This window comes from Seriola lalandi, unplaced genomic scaffold, assembly GCF_002814215.2.
Source record: "Seriola lalandi dorsalis isolate HSWRI2012SDOR001 ecotype SW California unplaced genomic scaffold, Sedor1 jcf7180002054508, whole genome shotgun sequence".
Taxonomy (NCBI): domain Eukaryota; kingdom Metazoa; phylum Chordata; class Actinopteri; order Carangiformes; family Carangidae; genus Seriola; species Seriola lalandi.
In genome coordinates this window covers 193,358-213,565 of record NW_019525061.1, presented here as the reverse complement: position 1 = coordinate 213,565, position 20,208 = coordinate 193,358, and the positions used below count along the sequence as shown (strand labels likewise).

At 41.1% G+C, this 20,208-nt stretch overlaps 1 protein-coding gene across 1 annotated transcript in view; it reads right to left on the bottom strand.

Annotated features, from left to right (window-relative positions):
* Positions 1–20,208, bottom strand: part of dph6 (diphthamine biosynthesis 6) — a 58,814-nt gene that overhangs the window by 4,852 nt on the left and 33,754 nt on the right. The window contains exons 13-14 of the mRNA XM_023413259.2: positions 6,873–7,121; positions 1,291–1,678 (exon numbers count right to left, since the gene is read on the bottom strand). Coding sequence (XP_023269027.1) covers positions 1,291–1,678; positions 6,873–7,121 — 637 coding nt within the window. The remainder of the gene's footprint in view (positions 1–1,290; positions 1,679–6,872; positions 7,122–20,208) is intronic.

Genomic DNA, 20,208 nt, shown 5'->3' with positions numbered 1-20,208 from the left:
GGGGTGCGGTCACATTTTGCTCCAGCGTTGTTGTCTGTCTGCTCGCTGACAGCAGCAGTTGCGGGGCTGTGACTGCTAGCGCCAGAGGTGTTACTTTTCTTCCTTTGACTTTTTGGATTCATCACCCAATGAGCATAGGCTGTGACCCATAAAAACGCCTGTGGGTAAGCTCCGAGGGTTTGGCTGTGCGTGCAGGGTAAGGTAACAGAACTCCAGCTCAGTGATGAGTCAGTAAATGGTTTCAGGGAAGCAGCCGCGTACAAGCCGTAATCAAAGACACATACATGTCAAGGGTAAAGATTTAAGTTGATTTTGCTCCGATTAACCAGTGACCCAGTAACACAATTAATGGTTTCTATTAACAACATTTAATATGATACTTTATATAGAAAATCTTTTTTGGTATCTATTGTATTAATTATATTAGAATTTTATATCCAAACTTACATGGGACATTTTAATAATATTCCTCCTAAATCCTCTGACTCTTCTATTGTTGATAATAACAGAAGGAATACATGACATGCATCATATATCATGACAAAATGTTGAATAACAATTATATAAATAGGTAACAAAACAAATAGCACTGTTCGTCTGTCATGTATATCAACGCGTATTCTAAACAGATCAACCTTTTTCCCATTCATCACTGGTAACCATAATTCTATGTCCTCCAGAAGATGAGTTATGTCAAAGCTAAAAATGACAGTAAGATGGCTGGTTTGGCACAGATTCAAAAATGTTAATTGACTGCTTCAGCGATGACTTGACAACTGAGCCCGTGTGATCGATGTGCTCATCGCCCTTTTCCCTCAGAGAGAACATCTTTCAGGATAAAACAAATACCGCTCCACATTTGCCTTGACGAGAACCTCGAATCCTGGGAGCAGTAGATGGTGGCGTATAAAAGTATAATGATGACAAAAGACTGTGCCAGCTGCTTGGGTTACTGTACACAGAGCAGACACAACAAATGACTTACAATAATTAAACACAGGAAGGAGTGGAGATCCTCTGGAGAGACTGCTTCCTAGAATACTTTATGGAGTTTATTTAACCGGTGTCAGCTCAAACTTTCTTTGAAAAGAGAGTGCAGAGAGAGACAGGCTGTCACTTTGTTTTCATTAATACAGTGATGTGAAGCTCAACCTGCCAGAAGAGTGTATCTCAGAAGTGTTGCCTTTAACGGAACAGCTTATTTGGGATAAATCCTCTTAATGAGTGTAAATATTCAATCAATTTAAAGCGTGTGTGTAGTGTCTTGAGTGTCCTGACATTATGACATACCTTTAATAATCTGCTGTGCCAGTGAGTTGCCACACTTGTAAAACACCCGGGCACACAGTGGCACCAGCTCAGCATCCATCTTCTTCATGGCTTTCTTGAATGTAACAGCAACCGCCTCTGTGACATCCTTCACATCGGTGACCTCCAGGTTATCACCGGGCACAGCCAGGGAAAGGGACAGTGAAGCACTACACCTGTCAGCAGACATTACAGTGTGGCACTCCATGGATCCGCACGCCGCCTTTGTAGTCTTCAGACAGGAAGTCCTTTTGGTGATATCATCCTGAATTGCAGTCACATGAAGCTCAACAGCTGCACCCCTGGGTAAGGCAGGTACCACCACGACCAATAATGGAGCAGGTTTGATCTCAGGCTCCCACAACAGGTCCTGCAATGCAGACAGATGGTATTCAAATGAAGTGGCTGGAAAATTATATACTGTGTTGTGCCACACACTACAATCAAATATATGGCCCTCCTGCTGAGATGCATGCTGTGCTCTCTGACCACGAACACCACTCCATCAACATTAAACATTATTGTAAAGAAAATCATAAAAAATTCTACCACACGGCACTAAGACAGGCTTTTTACTTGACAGACTGACAGGCTATCAATTAACGTGAGATTGTGAGGTGACCCTCCGTAATGATGGTGTACAAACAATTCAGAAAGAATCCATAATGCTCACAGCCACCATAAACACAAATGCATTCACTTTGAGCTACGTTTGCTAACATGACAGGTCCTATCCAAGATGACTTCTCACCTCTCTAAGGAGATCATTCACAGCATGTTACGGCCGTTTTCAGCACATACATTCAGTGGAAAACTGCCTCAATCTTATCTCCAGAGCCAAAATCTCTTTATTTTTTTTTCTCCTCCGGACTGAGGGCCATTAGCAGTAACAAAATGTCTTGGAGCAGTGCTACAATGTGGCCCTCTAATAATACTTGGCTGTGGCTTCATCTGCTAATGGGAGAGAAATGAGTGTTTTATATAACCATCGTTTCAGTTGGAGTCGATAGGGCAAAAACACTTAACCCCCTTTTCAATTTGCTGGATCAATTTTCATCCACTTACACCCCACTTTCTAAGTGCAGAATAATAACAGGTTACTTACATTTTATTCTGATATTCACTCACAAAAAAAAAAGAGAAATCATTGACAAGAGCAGACGACGGCCTCTTTGTCCCTTCAACAGACGGCCCGTCATGACCCAGTCTGCCAGATTCACTGAAACAGCACTTACCTTCAGATTAAACTTGAGCAAACGCTTAATTGTGTATCAACAGCTAACCTCTTGCCTTGGAGAGTGAAAAAAAAATTGAAAAAAGCAAGTGTCCTGAATGAGTGTGTGTGCAGGGGTTAGGTTAAGATTTCTTTACTCTGCTGTTTTTGAAGAGGGCAGAGCTTGCAGTGATCAACAATAACAATCACAAGAGCAGAGAACAATAGCCGTGTCAGCACGGACCTCTTAGCATGGCAGACAAAGTGACAGCACACATACGTGTCCCATGCTTTGATAAATGTTATATTAGCACTTCTGGCACAGGCTAGGTATTCTCCTAGAGGGGGCTGCTCATGCACTTGTCAATAGTGATTGAACATGGAACAGAGAGCGGGAACTGGGGAGAGAAGTGACAGGACAGGGGGTCTTGCTCAGCCAGGCTTAAAGGCCACCCTGCAGGCCTTGGGTGCTGAGGTACTATACCCAACTGACTGTCTACAAGGAGATCAGGGGACTCCAGCACTCTGCTCCAGCCTCTGGCAGGGCTTTATTGTCACTGCACAGTTGCCGACTTTTTTGTCAGAGCTGTCGAACAAGGTTACATCAGTTTTCTGTTTGTTTCTTTATTAATGTCGCCAACAAAATGTTACATTAGGTGGGAAGTTTGTTAAGCAGTTCTGTGGAACTAAACGTGCTATCGTGTGTGTGTGTGCATTTCTCTATGTGCATGTGCAAGTTTCAGACTTGACTGTGTTCAGAGCTCTACTACAGTGTGTCCCCCTGCTAGAGGAGTGAGAGGGGAAACACTGGCTGACATCCCTACCTGACCAGAGATCATTTATTAAATTAATCCAATAAAACACAAACTTTGATATATGGTGGAGCTGAGTGCTGGAGTGGCAAGTTGGGAGGGCAGGCGGTGTCTGTAGAGGGCTCCGTAACGCTCTACACCAACCACTTAACACAATCCATCTCATGACTTCATCTCACATCGGTTCCAGGGCATGCAGCCATTCCCCTAGTGCTTTCTCACTCCGTAAGCAGCAGGTAAACGCATGAGTTCTGGATCTGCTGGGCTCAGCTCTCTGCACTTATGAGGTGTGACCTGCCTCTCCTTATGTTTGTTTTCTTTCTCCCCTCTTTCCTCCCTCTAACTCGCGTCCGTGCGCCTGGAGCGTGCGGCGGGTTGGAGGGCCGAGAGGCGTGAAAGCCGAACGGTAAACACGGTAATAAGGAAGTGGTGTAAAGGCGGGGAACAGCAGGGAGCTGATGGGACTGCGCTGCTTAGCCAGTTCCCCTACATTTCCTGCCCAGCGGGACGCCTTCAGCATGTGGCTCTATGTCTCAGCACTTACTGTACTGCTGTCAGTCTGCTATAATATCCCTCCCCATTCACTCGCCTTTCTTAAGATTCCACTCTGAAGCTCGTCAGACAGACTTTGTGAAAATGAAACGTACAGGGTCATGAAATTCTAAGAATGAGGTCATTACATGGCAGAGGCCAGAGTTGCTTCAAAAGTCCCAAGTAAGCAGAAATAAACAAGGCTGAGAGGGTTTTCTGTGGTATGCAGGGAGGAAGAAACTTTCCACACTGCTAATACGTTACCATTAATTTCAATGAATCAAAATGTAAACAAAACCAATCATTTCGTTAAAAAATCTTAAAAATTAACCGATGTTTATGAATGGTGCATATGTAAATGTAGACGTATTTATAGCCTTAATAACTAAAAAAAAAACAAAAAAACATTTGAACCTGCTTAATAATTATTTTTTTGTTTTCAGAACCTGTTATTGCTACACAAAGGGACATCTGTTTAACATTTATTGACTTATCACATCAACATCTCCCTGTTCATCAAACTCTTTGCACACAAACTTGCACGCACAAAGAAAAGCAGGCTCTTTGTGGTTTAATGCACCGTAAATACAATTTCACACTTGTAGAGACTCTAGTATGCTCCCAATTAACCCTGCACGCTTCTTCATCCACCTGATTAGATAAATTATCAACGCACAACAACAACATGGCCCCGTGGCTTCACAGACACGCCAAGCACTGGTGTTTCCATCATAAAAATGCACTTCACAGGTCTGGTGTCTAAAAAATATACTGATAAGTAGACCGGTTATATCTATATAAGAGTATAAGGCTACACTGATGCAACATTTGGATTTCATCTGACATCCATAACTGAATCAGATATTACATGTTGTGCTCATGGTTTCTTTAAAAGCCCAAATGGCATCAGGATACGTTATAACAGTTGCATTCTTTCGGGAGAATTTCATTACTTAACTCTCCAGTAATTATATAACTTTACTAACCGACTCTATACGATGCATTTACCTACTTAATCTGCCATTTTAAATGACCTATTTCATCAAAGATAGCTAAAGATTTAATGAAACAAGTATTAGGTATAACTTACTCATTTAATTTTTAAACATGTTGAATATTAAATTGATATAGTTTTTAGTTCAGTTTAATAAATTACAATGCCAAAACTAAACACTCATATGAGTATGTTCTATAACACACAACAGATTGTTGTGCAGAAAGATGTGACATCACATTATTTCTTTGCATAATTCAATTTCAGTCAGTATTTTACATATTGTCTTGTCTGTTTTATTTTCTCCTTTTTTTTCTCTCTCTCTTTTCTCTGTTTCAGGAACACTTTACAGATTCAGTGTTGAAAAAGGCTTCACAAGTTAGGGTTATTTTACAATTTAGTAAATCAGAATTGTATTTGTGAATTGTATATGAATTGCCTATATGTTTTGATAGATCACCTCATAAAGCTGCCTGTTAGTGAAGCACGACTCTTTTTCCTAATGCTGCTGGAAACTAAGTTATTACTATTCTCTGTGGGAGTTCTGTTATCAGTGTTTGACCTGAGTTAAATATTGCAATTACACCAAGTTCAAATGAGCACCAGTGCTTTGTATAATCCCCACTCCGGGGAGAGAGCATTTCACCAAGTTAAGGATAAAACAGCAGCCCCCACCAAAGCCGCTCTCCCTGTCATCTTCTACTGCGCTTTATGCATCTGCACTTTAAGTTGAAGAGAGGGGCAAGTTTGAGGGCAAAGCCGGGAGGTCGTACCAAGACGATTTGTCTCACAGGTAAACATAGTGTGTGTGTGGAGCAGTGAGGGAAGAGCTCACCCTCTTCACAGGGTGAAAAACCCTGAGCTGTCAATTAGAGCTGCTTAATCTGGGAGTCAGTTGAAAATAAAACGTGGTCTCCTGGTAGAAATCCTGGGTCATGTCAATGAATATTTTTGGTTCTTCTGACACACCACATGGAAGCACAACAGATGGGCGATGTTGTCCATCTTCAGCGACCTCTGACACAGACCTTAACTTGTCACCCCTCCCTAGAAACGCTTAGCCCTTAGTTATACGAACGACCAAATCTACATGCAAAGTTCATACTATACTGTCAGCGCTTTTCAGATTTCTACTTTCACTGTGTGTTACAAGATGGCAAAATGTGTCAAAAAAAAAAAAAAAAACACAAATAGATACCAGCTCAGCAAAGCTTTCAGGATATGACTGCTGGCATTAACATTACACATTTTGAATTTCATATACTGCTTTCCTATTTGAGGAATTGACACAAAGTTGACATCCACTCTGCAGTCTTTAACACCGCTCACCACCACGCAGAGCCACGTGTTGGAGGTGGGCTCCTGCCTCTTTCCCCTAGGGCCTATTCCCATGGCGAGACAGATTACTGTGGGAGGAGAAGGGCTGCCAGGGGAGACTGGTGCCCCTGTTAGACGTATGGAATCAGGGGTTGTAAAATGGGGCGGTGGAATGGAGGGAAGGATGGAGGGAGGTGGCAGGAAAGAGGGGTGGAGAGGGGGATAAGCTGCTCTGAGAGTTGAACGGAGCTCCAAAATGGTGTGTGGGGGCAAAGGATTAGGGAGGCTCTGAGGAAGACATCTGCTTCTGTGCCAAGCTCCACATTATCAAAGACACCAGCGTTTCCCACATCATCAACTTTTCATGAGTGCACTCACTGGTAAATATCAGTCGCAGCGGCTTGGGTCTCAAGGGGGAAGAGAGGGGCGAGGAACTTTCCCTTATTTCACAACAACACAAATCTGAAAGGCCCTTTCTGAAAAACTCGGATACCATAAAAAGTGTCTCTTCTTTTACTTATTCATTGAAGCATGGATTCCACTGTCTTTTCATCCATTAAACATGTGGGTCTAATATCGTATTATAAGAATGATCAATATTTCCTCTGCATCTATAATAAAACAGCCAGATGAAGCTCTCCTCCTTAACCACCTGCATATATTTCATATACAAAAATCTCACTCCACACCGACTGACCTTCTCTTCCTCTGCGGCCTTCAGCATGCTCTCCCAGGCGGCTCTGACGATGGGGATATCTTGATGTCTTGTGGTGTAGCAGTGAGCTTGGACAACATGAGCCAGAGTCAAGCTGCTGATCACAGCCTCCAAAACCTTCTCCACATGGCTGAAGGACCAATGGGCCTGTGTCCTGGTGCCTGCCTTCAACAGCTGCATGGTACATGGGACCAAAGCAATTTGGCCTGCACAGAAAACCGACTCATCCACCTGGAAAAAAAAAGGTAGAAGGGAAACAGAGCGTAAGAACCACTGTTGGCTTTGCAATTGTAAAACCAAGACTTAGAGTCCATAGCCAAGCTAGCAGGATATCAATGTCTCTACCAAATTTCATGGCAATCTATTGCTGTTGAGAGATTTCACTCAAAACCACAAATGCCAACCTCGTGGTGGTGCTAGATGAAAAGTCTGGGTGGAGTACAAACTTATTACTAAGAGAAAAAGTGCCCTTCAAATATTCCAAACATTTATTTGGGAACATTTACATAAATATTTATAGATATTAAATCAAAAATGAAAAATGATCATGGGAACAAAAGTTGCCACTGTCCATTTTTTTGCATTATATTATCAAGACTGGATAATTTATTCATTGAATTTCAAACTCAACAATCTGCAGAGCTTCTGTCTGAACTAGAATGTGTATTTCCTTAGGTAAAAAAAAAAAGAATGTTTAATTAGGCAATTATAAACTTGAACACTGAGTTGCTATTCAATCAGAAAACTAGGTGTAAAAAACAAGTCATCAAACTCCAAAATGAGTTTTAATTATTAAAAAAGAAAAGGAGGATATTCGTCAGTTAGGTGCTATAATCAAATTAACATTAATTATAAGCGTATATTTGAGTAGCAGTGCATTAATTAACAAATTCCACCTCTCCCATTTTTCAGCATCTTATCACCAACAATTTTCATTTCACAGTTCTTGTGAAGCCTGCCAATGTATCTCTGTGCCACCAGTGTTATTTATGAGCGTAATTAACTATGTGATAATAAGCTCAATTCTCCGTTAAATACCTCAAGCTTCTTGTATAATGACACCCCGAAGAAAATCTATCTGTTTAATGCAGAGAGACGAGTAGGGATGAGGAGCGGCATTAAGGAGGTCAGGTCTTCAGAGACCCTGTTTGAAGTTGGATGGCATTAGTGCCGGACACTAGCTGCTGGTCAATGCAAATACATGCTGGTGACATGTTGATAATTGCTGGCCTGTGCAGGGACCCCGGAGCACATGCATATGTCCAGGGAGGATCAAGGAAGCCTGAATCAACTGATACATGGCTCGAGACGAGATACGCTACTGATGAGTAAAGACACTGCGAGAGGTGTCGTGTTTCACAGTGAGGCTACCAGGATTAAACCACAGGTAGCAACCCCTAAACCAAACTTCCTCTCCCACTCATTTCAAACAAACCCTTTATTTCCCTAACTTGGGTCACTTTGAGTGACTCACTAAAGCCCACACAGATGGTGGCAGGCCATGACACAACTAGTTCAAAGGAGGAACTGAGTGCAGAATATTTACACTCTCTGAAGTGTATCAAATCTGTCTTTGACGGGACGGGAGCGGAACAAGACGCTAGCCACGCAGCGGTTTAGCTCGAGGGTGGACATGGTCGTGGCTATTTCCATAATCAGATGGGTTCGCCATGATCCCCAGCTCCTGGGTTCACTTGTCAACTGTGATAAATCTTCAGCTTCCATCTCTGCTGCTGCAAATTACAGGGACAGTGCGTGAGACAAGAGATGGAGTGAAGACGAGAAAGAGGATGACGAGTGAGAGTGATAAGGCCCTCGCTGCTTTCAACCAGTTGGATCAATCACTGGATCATTTACCTGCAAGCATGATCTGCCCGAGAGCCTGCGTTACTACGTCTGCCTCACATAAAAGCCAGATTCCCACACATCAACAGCAAATTGTCATTGGCATTCCATTTATGAGCCATCAAATGCCATCATATTAACTCCAACAAAGAACGGCTCCATCAGGTTGGACGGATGGCCAGAATCTTTTAACAAGCTTGTCCCCGTGAAAAGAGCGAGCTCCATTTTGAATTCATAAAGACCAGCTACCATTTGTCGATTTGAATATCAAAAGGGACTAGCGTGGGGCCCCTTGACTGTTAAAGGGAGACTCCCATAGCTTCTACCAAGCAGGTGTGTGATGATCAATTATTAAGGATCCCACTCTGGTTACTCTTAGTGGGAGGTGGAATTGGGGATTTGGGGGTTTGCGGCTGTGGGGGCACATCTTTCTGTAGTGAACCTGGATGGGGGAGAGACAGTGGAGAAGGGAGAGCGAATACTATTTACATAAAATTAACAGTTCAAAAGAATGAGTTCACACACCAATCAAACTTGTTAATTGACTGTCAATGGTGTGTCCCTGAATATACAACACAACTACATTATTCATCTTAGGCCTTGACAGGGAAGACAGTCCAATTTGCATGGGCGTTCTAAACGTGATCAACAACCACAATGCCACATGCATTTTTAATAGGCCGGAGATGGGACCCTTCAATATTCATAAGGGTCAAACAATTGCATATGACATTAAACTTTCTATAACAAGGTAAGTATTTTTCAAATGCTAGCCCTAGCAGCCTAAATGGCCCACAGAGAAAAGGGAAGATACGCTGTCTTACAGTGTTCACAGTGAATCAATACAACATGTCAATGCTGGTTTATTTCTGTTCTTCTGTTTCTTAATAATATTTGATATTTGCAGCCATAATTCAAAAGGTTTTCAGATGTTTCACCTTTTATAAAGAGACTGTTAAGGCAAAAAATTACTATTTTTTATTATATCCTAGAAGGGTTTTTTTTAATCATAGGAAACATGATGAGTGTGCAATCATGATTATTATCAAAGCTGTATCTCAATATCAATATTTGATGATAATTGAGTTACATGTACGAGGTGATTTAAGATTAGTCAATTGGTCCAAAGTTTGTTTGCTTTTCCTCTTTTTTCATGTGTCAGATCTCATGTTTCATATTTCAGAATAAAACTTATCATTCTAAAAAATCCTGATAATAAAAGATTGACTTTGACGGACATTTCAGAATAATTTCTTAACAGTATCAAAGCCAAACAAGCTTCCAATTAGCTCAACAACTGAAAAGACAACAACACAAGCTTTATTTTTATATTAACTAACCTGTGTTTTGCCTTTGTGCTTTATTGACCTTTACTTCATGGCTAAAACACCATCATTTTTCGAATAAACCCAATGACATGCCAAAAGGTCACCAACCTCAAAGACATCCTCTCTCCATCTCTGTGAGCTCCTGACAGTAACATATATGTAAATGTACTCAGGAAGCGCCTGTCTGTGTCAGCTTCCAGCCCTTAACGGTGTCTCATTTCAGGCTGGTGTGTCTGAGGTGTTTCTAATTGCAGTTTTTGTCAAAGAGCTCCCAGAGATGACCAGACAGTGCTAGACTATATTCACATTGGTGTTGGAGCCCTCTGGGCTCCCATCCTGTTGAGGACGTCTCCAAGTGTCATTAGCAGAGCGTTGGAATGGTACAGATGAACCGGGCTGAGCCTGGATAAAATGACCTGGTATTGACGAACAGTCAGGTTTTTCTGCCTGGTTCCAAGGACAGAGAGAGGTGGAAAACTGCTCCACCGCTCCTATCAGATATGCTAATGGCCACATTTCTCCCCATTGAGACCTCATGCATAATTTAACCAGGAAAATGATAATACAAAATGTGTAAAATAGGTTAGATTAATATGGTGTAACTTTTCCTTTATGCAAGGACACATGTAACCAAGCTAAAGGGGTAATGGCAGTACAGTATCAGCTACAGGGTGGGTAATTACATGCAAAATGTAATTAATATTTGTGATATGTCCGTCCATGGAGAGATTCTAACACTGTTACAAATTGTTGTTAATTTACATCAAAATGTCAACTTAGAATACCTGCAACATAATATATTTCCATCTTTAAGGTCTGATATTTATTCTATGAGATTCCTTCTAATTTATTAACCAATCTTTATGTTTAGTATTGTTTTCTTATTGGTTTTGTTATTTGTTATTCAGACTAAATGTAGAGCGCACTGGACTTGATTCAAATCAGATTTTAAAGTAGAGTGAACTGACACACAAACACTGTAGGCAACACACATAAACAAGTGGTCAGTGCATGCCAGCGAGCTCCTTCAGTACAGTTAGTATCATAAGCTTTGTGTCTAAAAGTTTACAAATCATACCGAACCAAAAAAAAAAAAAAAAATTGATTGCATAGTCTGGAACTGTACTGAAATAGTAGCTAGCTTTTTAACACCAGAACCTCTGTCAGTAGCCTCGATGACATATACAGTATGTCCTGCAGTAGACCTTACATGCCAGATCCAAAGATCATAAAGAACAGGGCTCATCTGTGAAACAGATTTCAGTTTTTCTTGCATTATACTAGTTAGAATGTGACAATGGGAATACATAACACATTCTGAAACGGATTTTTCTTTCTCATGTTTCAGGTGAAACACCAGGATGATCAGCCTAGAGGGCCACATCCTTTGTGAGGACATCCAGCCAGTTTTTCCATCAGGTCTTTTCTACTTACTACACCTTCAATCTTCAGTAGCAATACAATGCTGCATACACCCTGAGATTCATTTAAAGGTTAGGTGCTTACATCTTTCAGCTGTTACTGTGTGCTCACAGTGCCACAGAGTATTTTGAGGGCCTTGTGCTCCTTGAGTTATACTGTACCTCACAGCTCACATGCAAGCTGCTCATAACATTTGATTTCTGGAGCTTGTTAACTAACCTCTTCTGACACTTATCGGGGCAGAGGCAAACGACTTCTGTCACTGCTCCATGTTTTTGGGTAAATCATCATTGAATTTATATACTGTATGGATTTATAGATGACAATGTCTAACTCCAACATCATGTCTAACATCAATTACACCAGTAAAAGACAGTGCTGTTGATGCAAGAATACACATTGATAAGAGAATGATCTCACACCAACTATGAAGAAACACACACGGTTCATGAGGATAAATCCTGAGAGAGGCGCAGAGTCTGGGTGAGACAAAGTTCTGTCAAAACAGACAAGGAAAGTCATCCACAAACAGATGACATCAGTCAACCATTGTGTTTCCAGTTTTCTAAAGAAACTAATGGACATTGAGTGGGACTTTATGTAAGTCAGTGAACCCAGACTTTCACACACACTCACTCTCTTCAGGTAGTCACAAAGTCATTCACTAAGTCATTCACTCACTCACTCACTCACTCACTCTCTCTCTCTCTCTCTCTCTCTCTCTCTCTCTCTCTGTCATTTCCCCAGTCAGTCTTAATCACTGACTGACTCACTTGCTCACTGTCTAGGTGCTTCACTCCCACTATGTCGCTCATCTATTAACTCATACAGTCCTTCCAAATACACATAGTTTTGTTTTTTATGATTTTGCTATTTTATGTTTATTTGTGTTCCCTGTTTAATGTTTAGGCAGACTGTGCCACTTCTTCTTTTTTTAAAAAAGCTTTTTGAAAGTTTTCAAAGGTTTAATAAAGAGAGGCATGGTTTGAGAAGACACTTTGAAGCTGTATTATTTGTCTTAAAATTGAAACTCAGTTTCAAAGAGATTATTTGCTATTAAAACATTGTATTTCATAGTAAGACTGCCAAGGAGTAATTTATCAAATCACAAGGTTCAGAAAAATCTTTTTCAATAGCTTATACAGCAGCACATAGAATATATGCAAAGCAGATTATTGTAAAAAAAAAAAAAAAAAAACCTCTTGTGAAAAAGTGCACATACACAGTGGTAAACTGTAAATCTTTCCGTCAGTATTTTACTGTAATAGTATAAAATAACGTCTTTACACTGTATTTACAAAGAAGGACACAACGCAACCCTGCTGCTAGTTCTTTATGTAACTTATTAAGTAAAATATTTGACAGTGTACATGTTTGCAGAGTTGGTTACATCCTCACCATGGAGTGCGTAGGGTAAATAAGTTTTTCAGTTTTTCATTTTCAGGGCACTTTGTCAGAGCTTTCAAACTGACAGCTAAAACTTTTCAAGACTGATGTGTGTAAGTAGCACTACAGCAGATTCAAACCCAGGATGTACGCGATCTAAAACTTAATTTGATATACAAACTATACTTAAATGGGACAAATTTCTTTCACTTTTAATCCCATATGGAACATTCTTAATATATGTGACAAATTTCCAAATTTCTGCCTTCACTCTTTTTTCTCTTTAGTAATTTTTCTCTTTTCTTGAATATTTCAGGGTTGGAAAATAGCTCAAGATAGTTCAAAATGTGGGGATCAAAAAAAAAAAAAAACTGAGGTTGAAGTTTTGTTGAATGTATTTAAGTGCATATATTATTTCTGCGTTTTGTTGGGGATTTGATATGCAACGACTGTTTAATCCTTGTGTGGTGGATGGCAGTTTGTCAGGGATGTGTGCTGTGATTTCATCTTGAACTGGCTTCAAGTCTGTGGGGCTCTTTCAGCATTAGTGCATTCAAAGCAGATCACGTCTGGGAGTGGGAAATGATAAGAGATGGGCTCATGTTGTGCTGCGCCCCGAGGAAATCCTGCCTCTTCTGACACCTCATTTCTACAAATACAAACCTTTCAGGAGAACCACAACCTCTCCCCTCTACAGAATCTCTCCCCATGTTAGGCTTCTCATTTAAGGCTTCATGGGAAGAAGGAGGGAGATATTTGCCTTTTTTATTCCCTCCTATTTTTTTTTCTACTATCTCTATTTTTTTTTCTTCCTGTTTGTGCTCCAGTTTGAGCCTAACCCCTGTATGCTCAACTGTCACACAAAATCAGTGTTACTTAAATGGCGACATAAATAGCTGTATGAAGTGCACAAAGAAAGGCAAGTATAGGGCATTTCTGAATGCATTCTCTTAGGTCTAAAACTGCACATTTATTCAGAAAACTAAACCATAAGCATATGTTCAAAACAGATGGTTATTATGCTGACAAATTTAGCAGAATACTCAAGATTACACAACTATAATGAGCCATTGTTGAGGCAACGTGTGGTCAGTCTGAGCCAGGGACACTGGCCTTTCCCCAACCCCCCACCTTCTGTAAGCTTATGTGTATTTTTCTATTGTGCCTGTATGTCTGCCCTCGACATGCCCATTCCCTAGACACTGAACCGTGTGGAAGAGTAACACTGTCATGTCAGCTCTGGTCAACTTTATGCTGGTCAGGAGCTGCCGCTCAGTACTATAACCAAGGTCAGGGGAGCCTGACTGCTGGATGCTGAGGGACACATCTGAATGCCAACAGGCATGAAAAATGAATAAACAAATATATCTTCCCATGATCATCAAAAAAAGATTTTTACAACATCATAAGGTTAGTTTTGATAAAATTCTGATATGGTTGTTGTGTTTTGTTCTTTTATAAATTTGCTGTTGCTTTAATAGTGTTAAAATGAAGAAATAAGATCAAATAAAACATAACAAATACTCAAAGCTGATGTAATAAAATTGTCCGCTGCTGTGGAGTGCTGTGCCACACCAGAGCTGGGCAGTGGATGAAGAGTGATGGAGGGGCATGGTTTTTCATTGCGTTAGGCAAAATGCCCTGCTGCCTTCAACTGTCCCGACCTCACATTTTTTGACAAATTGGTTGTGAGGCTTTTACGACTGATGCACATATCGCAAAAATCATTTCTGCCAAGCTTCCTCTATGACCTGCCCGTGGGACATGACAAGCCCCTCCACGCATCGCTCTATCAAACCGAATCTTTCCAGGACAATGCAAATTATGACAAATTCCATCATCCTGCATTATGCGCTTTCCTGCTAATCTCCCTAATTCGAGAGAATCGGGGAGGGTCTCGCTGTTTCAGCTGAGGGGCATGTTGTCTGATTGAATGATGCTGAAACTGCAACACTCAACCCCCGTTCTCTCTCTCTTCCCAGCTGTGACCATCTCATCTCTTCTGTCTTTTCATATTTTTCTTTTATTTGAAGCTACATCTCTCAGTCTGGCTGGTAATAGAAGCACTAACTTAACCTGGGCATAAAAGAATTATGTCAACATAAAGTGCCGTGGCACAACCATTACAGTGTAACTGTCAGTTGTGGTGAAGTTGAGTAAGTCTGTGTGTGATATGAAGGATAGAACCACAGTGTAAAATGTCTACTGTGGAAAAGACAGTGTGAATGTCTACAACAAATCAGCCTGTGACCCAGCGATACGAAGTTGCTGGTTCAGAGAGATTACTCTGCGTCCACATCCAAAACTTCGACTTAAACACACTCATCCACACACACACACACACACACACACACACACACACACACACCCTCTCTTCCCTGCCCTGTTCATTGACTTGTAACATGTAGTTCAGTATTCACAAATAAAAGATGAATAACAGCCAAACAAATACTGAAAGACAGAACAAACAAGACAGTGCAGAAAATGCCAAGGAGAGCAAAAGGGACATGTAGTTCATTCTCGTCTCAACAGATGGCAGTATGTCTGCATTACAAGGGCAGCTGGAGTGTCAGCAAACCTGTACATACAAAGTCCATTCAATCCATGGACAGGCAGGCTAGACAGCACTGAAATCTCCTCGGAATTTATTTTTCCTTTTTTTAAATTTTTTTTTATTTTCCAAGTGAAAATGCTTGCAAAAAAATCCCAAGTATGGATGTAAAAGTAGGAATAAATTATAAAAACAGTATAAAAACTGTTTGGGGATTTCATTGCAACATCTACACCAGTGTATTTATTTTTAATCAATAAATACCAAAAAAAATCCAATCAACCTGTAAAAAGTGTCAATAATAGATTAATAGTAAAAATTTTAAAAGAAAGATTATCAATCTAGGAAATATTTGCTTACATCTACGTTGGAATTATTAACAGTGTTATTTTACTGAAAATATGCACCAGGGGTAATAATATTCTCACCATAGCAAACTGATAAAATACAATTTGCTGCAAATGTACTGGATCTCTACTGAAAAATATAGCAAATATTAACATTTTTTGTCAGTGCATCAAATTCAACTCAATAAATTTTGACATGTGGAAAATATTGTGTACTCTATATTATATTGGATGAACTCTTACCCTGAACATCTCAACTTCATTACATTACCTAGACTCGCGGGGCCTGACATTCCCTTACATAATAAATCAATAATATCAATAATAAATATATATTAAAAGTGAACATGCTTATATGTCCTCAGAAAAAAACAGGAGGCTGTATATTATTCATCTGCAGCAGTTTTTACCTCAGTAAAGCGTGCTCTGATGACAATGGCATTTGAAAAATGAATGACCCAGGTTAAAAGTTACTACTCAGAAGAATTGCTCCATGGGATATTTATGATGAAGCGAGTGGCCAAAAGTAAATGGAACGTAAACGCTAACTCTTTTCTGAGGCATCTGTAGTCGTGCCGGGGAGAAAAATCATCTTAATAAATGAAGATAAAAAGGCAATCCTAGCACACACTGTTGCATGTGGATGCAATAGTCATTGTTGTGCAACTGTGTCATTGTGTGCAACTTATGGAATCGCAGAAATATATGAGAGCATAATAATTATAAAAATCATCTATAATAGCGGTTTCCTAAAATACACAATCTGCTGCATACTGCTGCACATAATAGCCAGCAGGTGAATCTGCTGCTGTAACAAGCCATTACTAACGGCCTCTCCGTCTGGATTGGTGACAATTAGTGTTATAAACCCTCATTGGTAACATATCACTCATGTGGTGTTCTATGCAAACAAATTGTTAATAAAATGTTAGACAATTTTATTCAATTCTGTTAATGGCTATACAACAAAAATAGGAAAGCATAATGTTGTTGTTTTTTTTTTTTTATTGTGTCTATTTCCATAAGTCAAATTAAATTATTTTTCTGCAAGATTCCTGTAATGTTTGTGCGTCCACTATTTTGGATAAAAGATTCTGTGTATGAGTAAAATGTAACATTTGCTTATGCTGGTCTGTATTACTTCCTGTATGTCACCACACTAGCATGTGTGGGTGCTGGCCCCCGTATTGTTCACTCTGTATTTGCCAAATGCGTATATTTCACAAGGAGCATCTTCCAGACCCTCCCTATCTGTGTGTTTTTGTGTGCATGTGTGTGTGTGTGTGTATTGTGTGTTTACTGTGTGTGCGTGAGTGTGTGTCGGCCCTGTCAGCTATGCCCTCTCGTCACTGCAGGGGGAAGCAACACACCCGGGCAGCTCTGAATATAGTGGCTAGTTACCATAGTAATGGGATGGTCATACGTCTCTCCTCTCTTAGACAGTGATGGGAGTGGACAGGACACGCCGCTATGCTTTTTATCTATGCATTTGCTATTCAGTTATTTCATTCCGCAAATAAAAAGCCAAGCCAACCCACCTCTTCCTTTTTTCAGAATTCAAATAGAGGGGTGAAATGGGAAGTAAATAGTTGGATATGGGGTAATAATTCACACATGGGACTACAAATAATTGATGTGTTTTGACTGAGTGTTTGTGATTGCAATTGTAATAGCGCAAGTGTCTTGGCAGATATCTGCGGTGGTGGGATCTTTATATGACGCTTTTCAGATGCCTTCTTGATGTCTCTGAACCATTCACCCCTCCACTACTCGTCAGCAGTGACAAAGTGAGAAGCAAACAAGCACACACAGACAGACACACAGACACACACACACACATACGCACACGCACACGCACACACACGCACGCACACGCACACGCACACACACACACACACACACACACACACACACACACACACACACACACACACACACACACACACACATGTGGTTCTCTCAAATTAAAAAGCTGTGTCTACCATTTATCAAATAAAATCATATTCATACATGACTACTGATTACATTAATCTACATTCCATTAAAGGTTCTTGTTAATTCTACCCATGTAGTCACAAAAACCAGACCTGTGTCTCTTGAAGCTTCCCATGCGTTTAAGGATGGTCAAGTGGTGCATGTCCACCTGTGTGCACATGTACACACACACACACACACACACATACACATACACATACACATACACATACACACACACACACACAAAATGGATACAGACATATATTTATATGCACAGCTCCACATCATTTCGCACGTCTGGTGTGTACATTTTGTGCACACTTATGTGAATGAGGAAGTGGGATGATGGCTGTGGCTATCCTGTCTCTGCTTCCCATGGCTTGTTGACATGAACCAAGGCAGTCAGGCACCAATAATACATGAAGAGCTGTTCAAAGGCAATTAGGATCAGTTGTCAGGGCCGGGCCCATTAATGAGTGGGAGTGTGGCAGGGGCCGGGGCAGAGGCACAGTGCCGGCGTAGGTGACCGCCTGAGAGCCGATGCACTCTGACAGATCCAGTCCTTCCCCTGTCCTCGCCTGGTACAAGCTGATACCAGCCTGTGCCCACGTGGTGCTGCAGCAGCAGCAGCAGCAGAGCAAGATAATGTAACAAAGAACGCACTGACTCCTGAAAATGACTACTGCCATGGCAGGTCAGCCTCTATGCGGTCACGGCAGGAGAGAAAGGGGGGAAGTAGGGCACATGGGATATGGTTGGAAAGAACATAATTACCTCTGCTGCCATCTACCACTTCCCATAAAACTGCCCCCTCATCAGATTAAAAACATGGTCTAATTTGGCCTTTCACATACATGAAGCAAGAGTGCCCAGACCCCAACCAATAGCTCAAGCACTGTCCCAGCACGGAGCTATGACCATGTGTCAAAACAGATATGTGTCTTGCAATGTGGAGCTGTATTAAAGGAGGGGGAGGATGTTGGATGAACCTGTTCCCATGTTTGCTTATATGATTGTACTGAAGAGTATGCATACATGCCATGGGTATACAGGCCTGCACTCAAGCAAACATCTGTCAACAAACGTTTAGATATGAATCTATTGAAGGTATGAGATAATGAGTACATTCAATTGCCTGCTTTGTTTGTCTTTGCATACATCTCTATCTATTTGCATGTCACTGAATGTGTTTTGAATGCCGTATACCTGTCCTATCAGTCATGAGTGTGTTACAGTGAATCACCTGTGACTCATTCTAATGACCCAACCAGTTTACCTTGTCATACAACCACAAAGAGCACACAGGTGTGTGCGCACGTGTGTGTGTGTGTGTGTGTGTCTTTGTAAGACCTGGCCTCGGGGCATACAGCCGACATGCCACTGTGGTAAGGTCTTCCTGGGTTTGATCAGTGTGTTTCATGTGTGTCCGGTTCAAGTGAAGACAGTTGACCCCGGTGTTTGGGTAGGATGAGTAAAGTCTACAGAGACCGACTCTGGTGATCTTCAGAGACAGGAACTGAATCAAATGCTCGCAGGGGAAAGGCTCTGAGGGGAAGCCTGACTGTCAGTCAAAACCTTTCTGACTCTCTCCAGACAAAAGGTTCGACTCATTGCACACAATTCAGGCATTCAGGAAAGGAAGCAGTCAGCCCATTCTACTTGTGCCTTCGGTGAAATGAAAAGAAAAAACAAACCTGTGTTAACATCCTCCGCTGCAGCTAGGAGCAAGTAACTACACGTGCTGAAGAGCGCCGTAGTTTTGAGTAGCTTTCAATCTCACGACTGCTCAAACTGCTGAGCCTTCAAGACCTCATTTTTCCCCGACTCAATTACTCAACAACTGTTCTCCTCCTGGCCCCTCCCCTTCCACCGTGCCTCATCTCCCCTCCTCCTTGGTTGGAAGTGATCATTTGTTCTTTTATTAAAGTTGATAACATCCCTTGCATTGTCTGAGTGTGCACGCTAGAGAACCGCCCCTACTATTCTAGCCTCCAGCGTTTCGTATTATTGGTGCATTATTTCACGCATGCCCTCCTCTTTTATCAAGCGCTTTTGAAGTAATGTTAATAGACTAGAAAATTGAGACATTTATGAAGTATGGGCCGTGTTTATGAAAAAATCCATAAAGTATGACAGCGGAGAGGTGAGATAAAAGCAAGGTTTTAATAGATTATGGCAAACAGGGGAGAGGCGTCAGATGCTGACAGGCACCTCCTCCGAGATCCCTCATATTTTATGGGATTAATTTTGTTGTATTAGAAATGAAGTTAAATGTCCTAATTAATCTGTTCGTGCTGCATGAATACCTCCCTGAACGCAGATGCACGCACACACACTGTTTTTTGGCTAATTACTCTTCTGTGGTAATTGAGGTAGATATATTCTCTAGATGCAGGCTGAGGAAGTTTGGGGAGGTGAGGGGGGGTGTTTGATGTGGTGGTGGTGGTGGTGGTGGTGGTGGT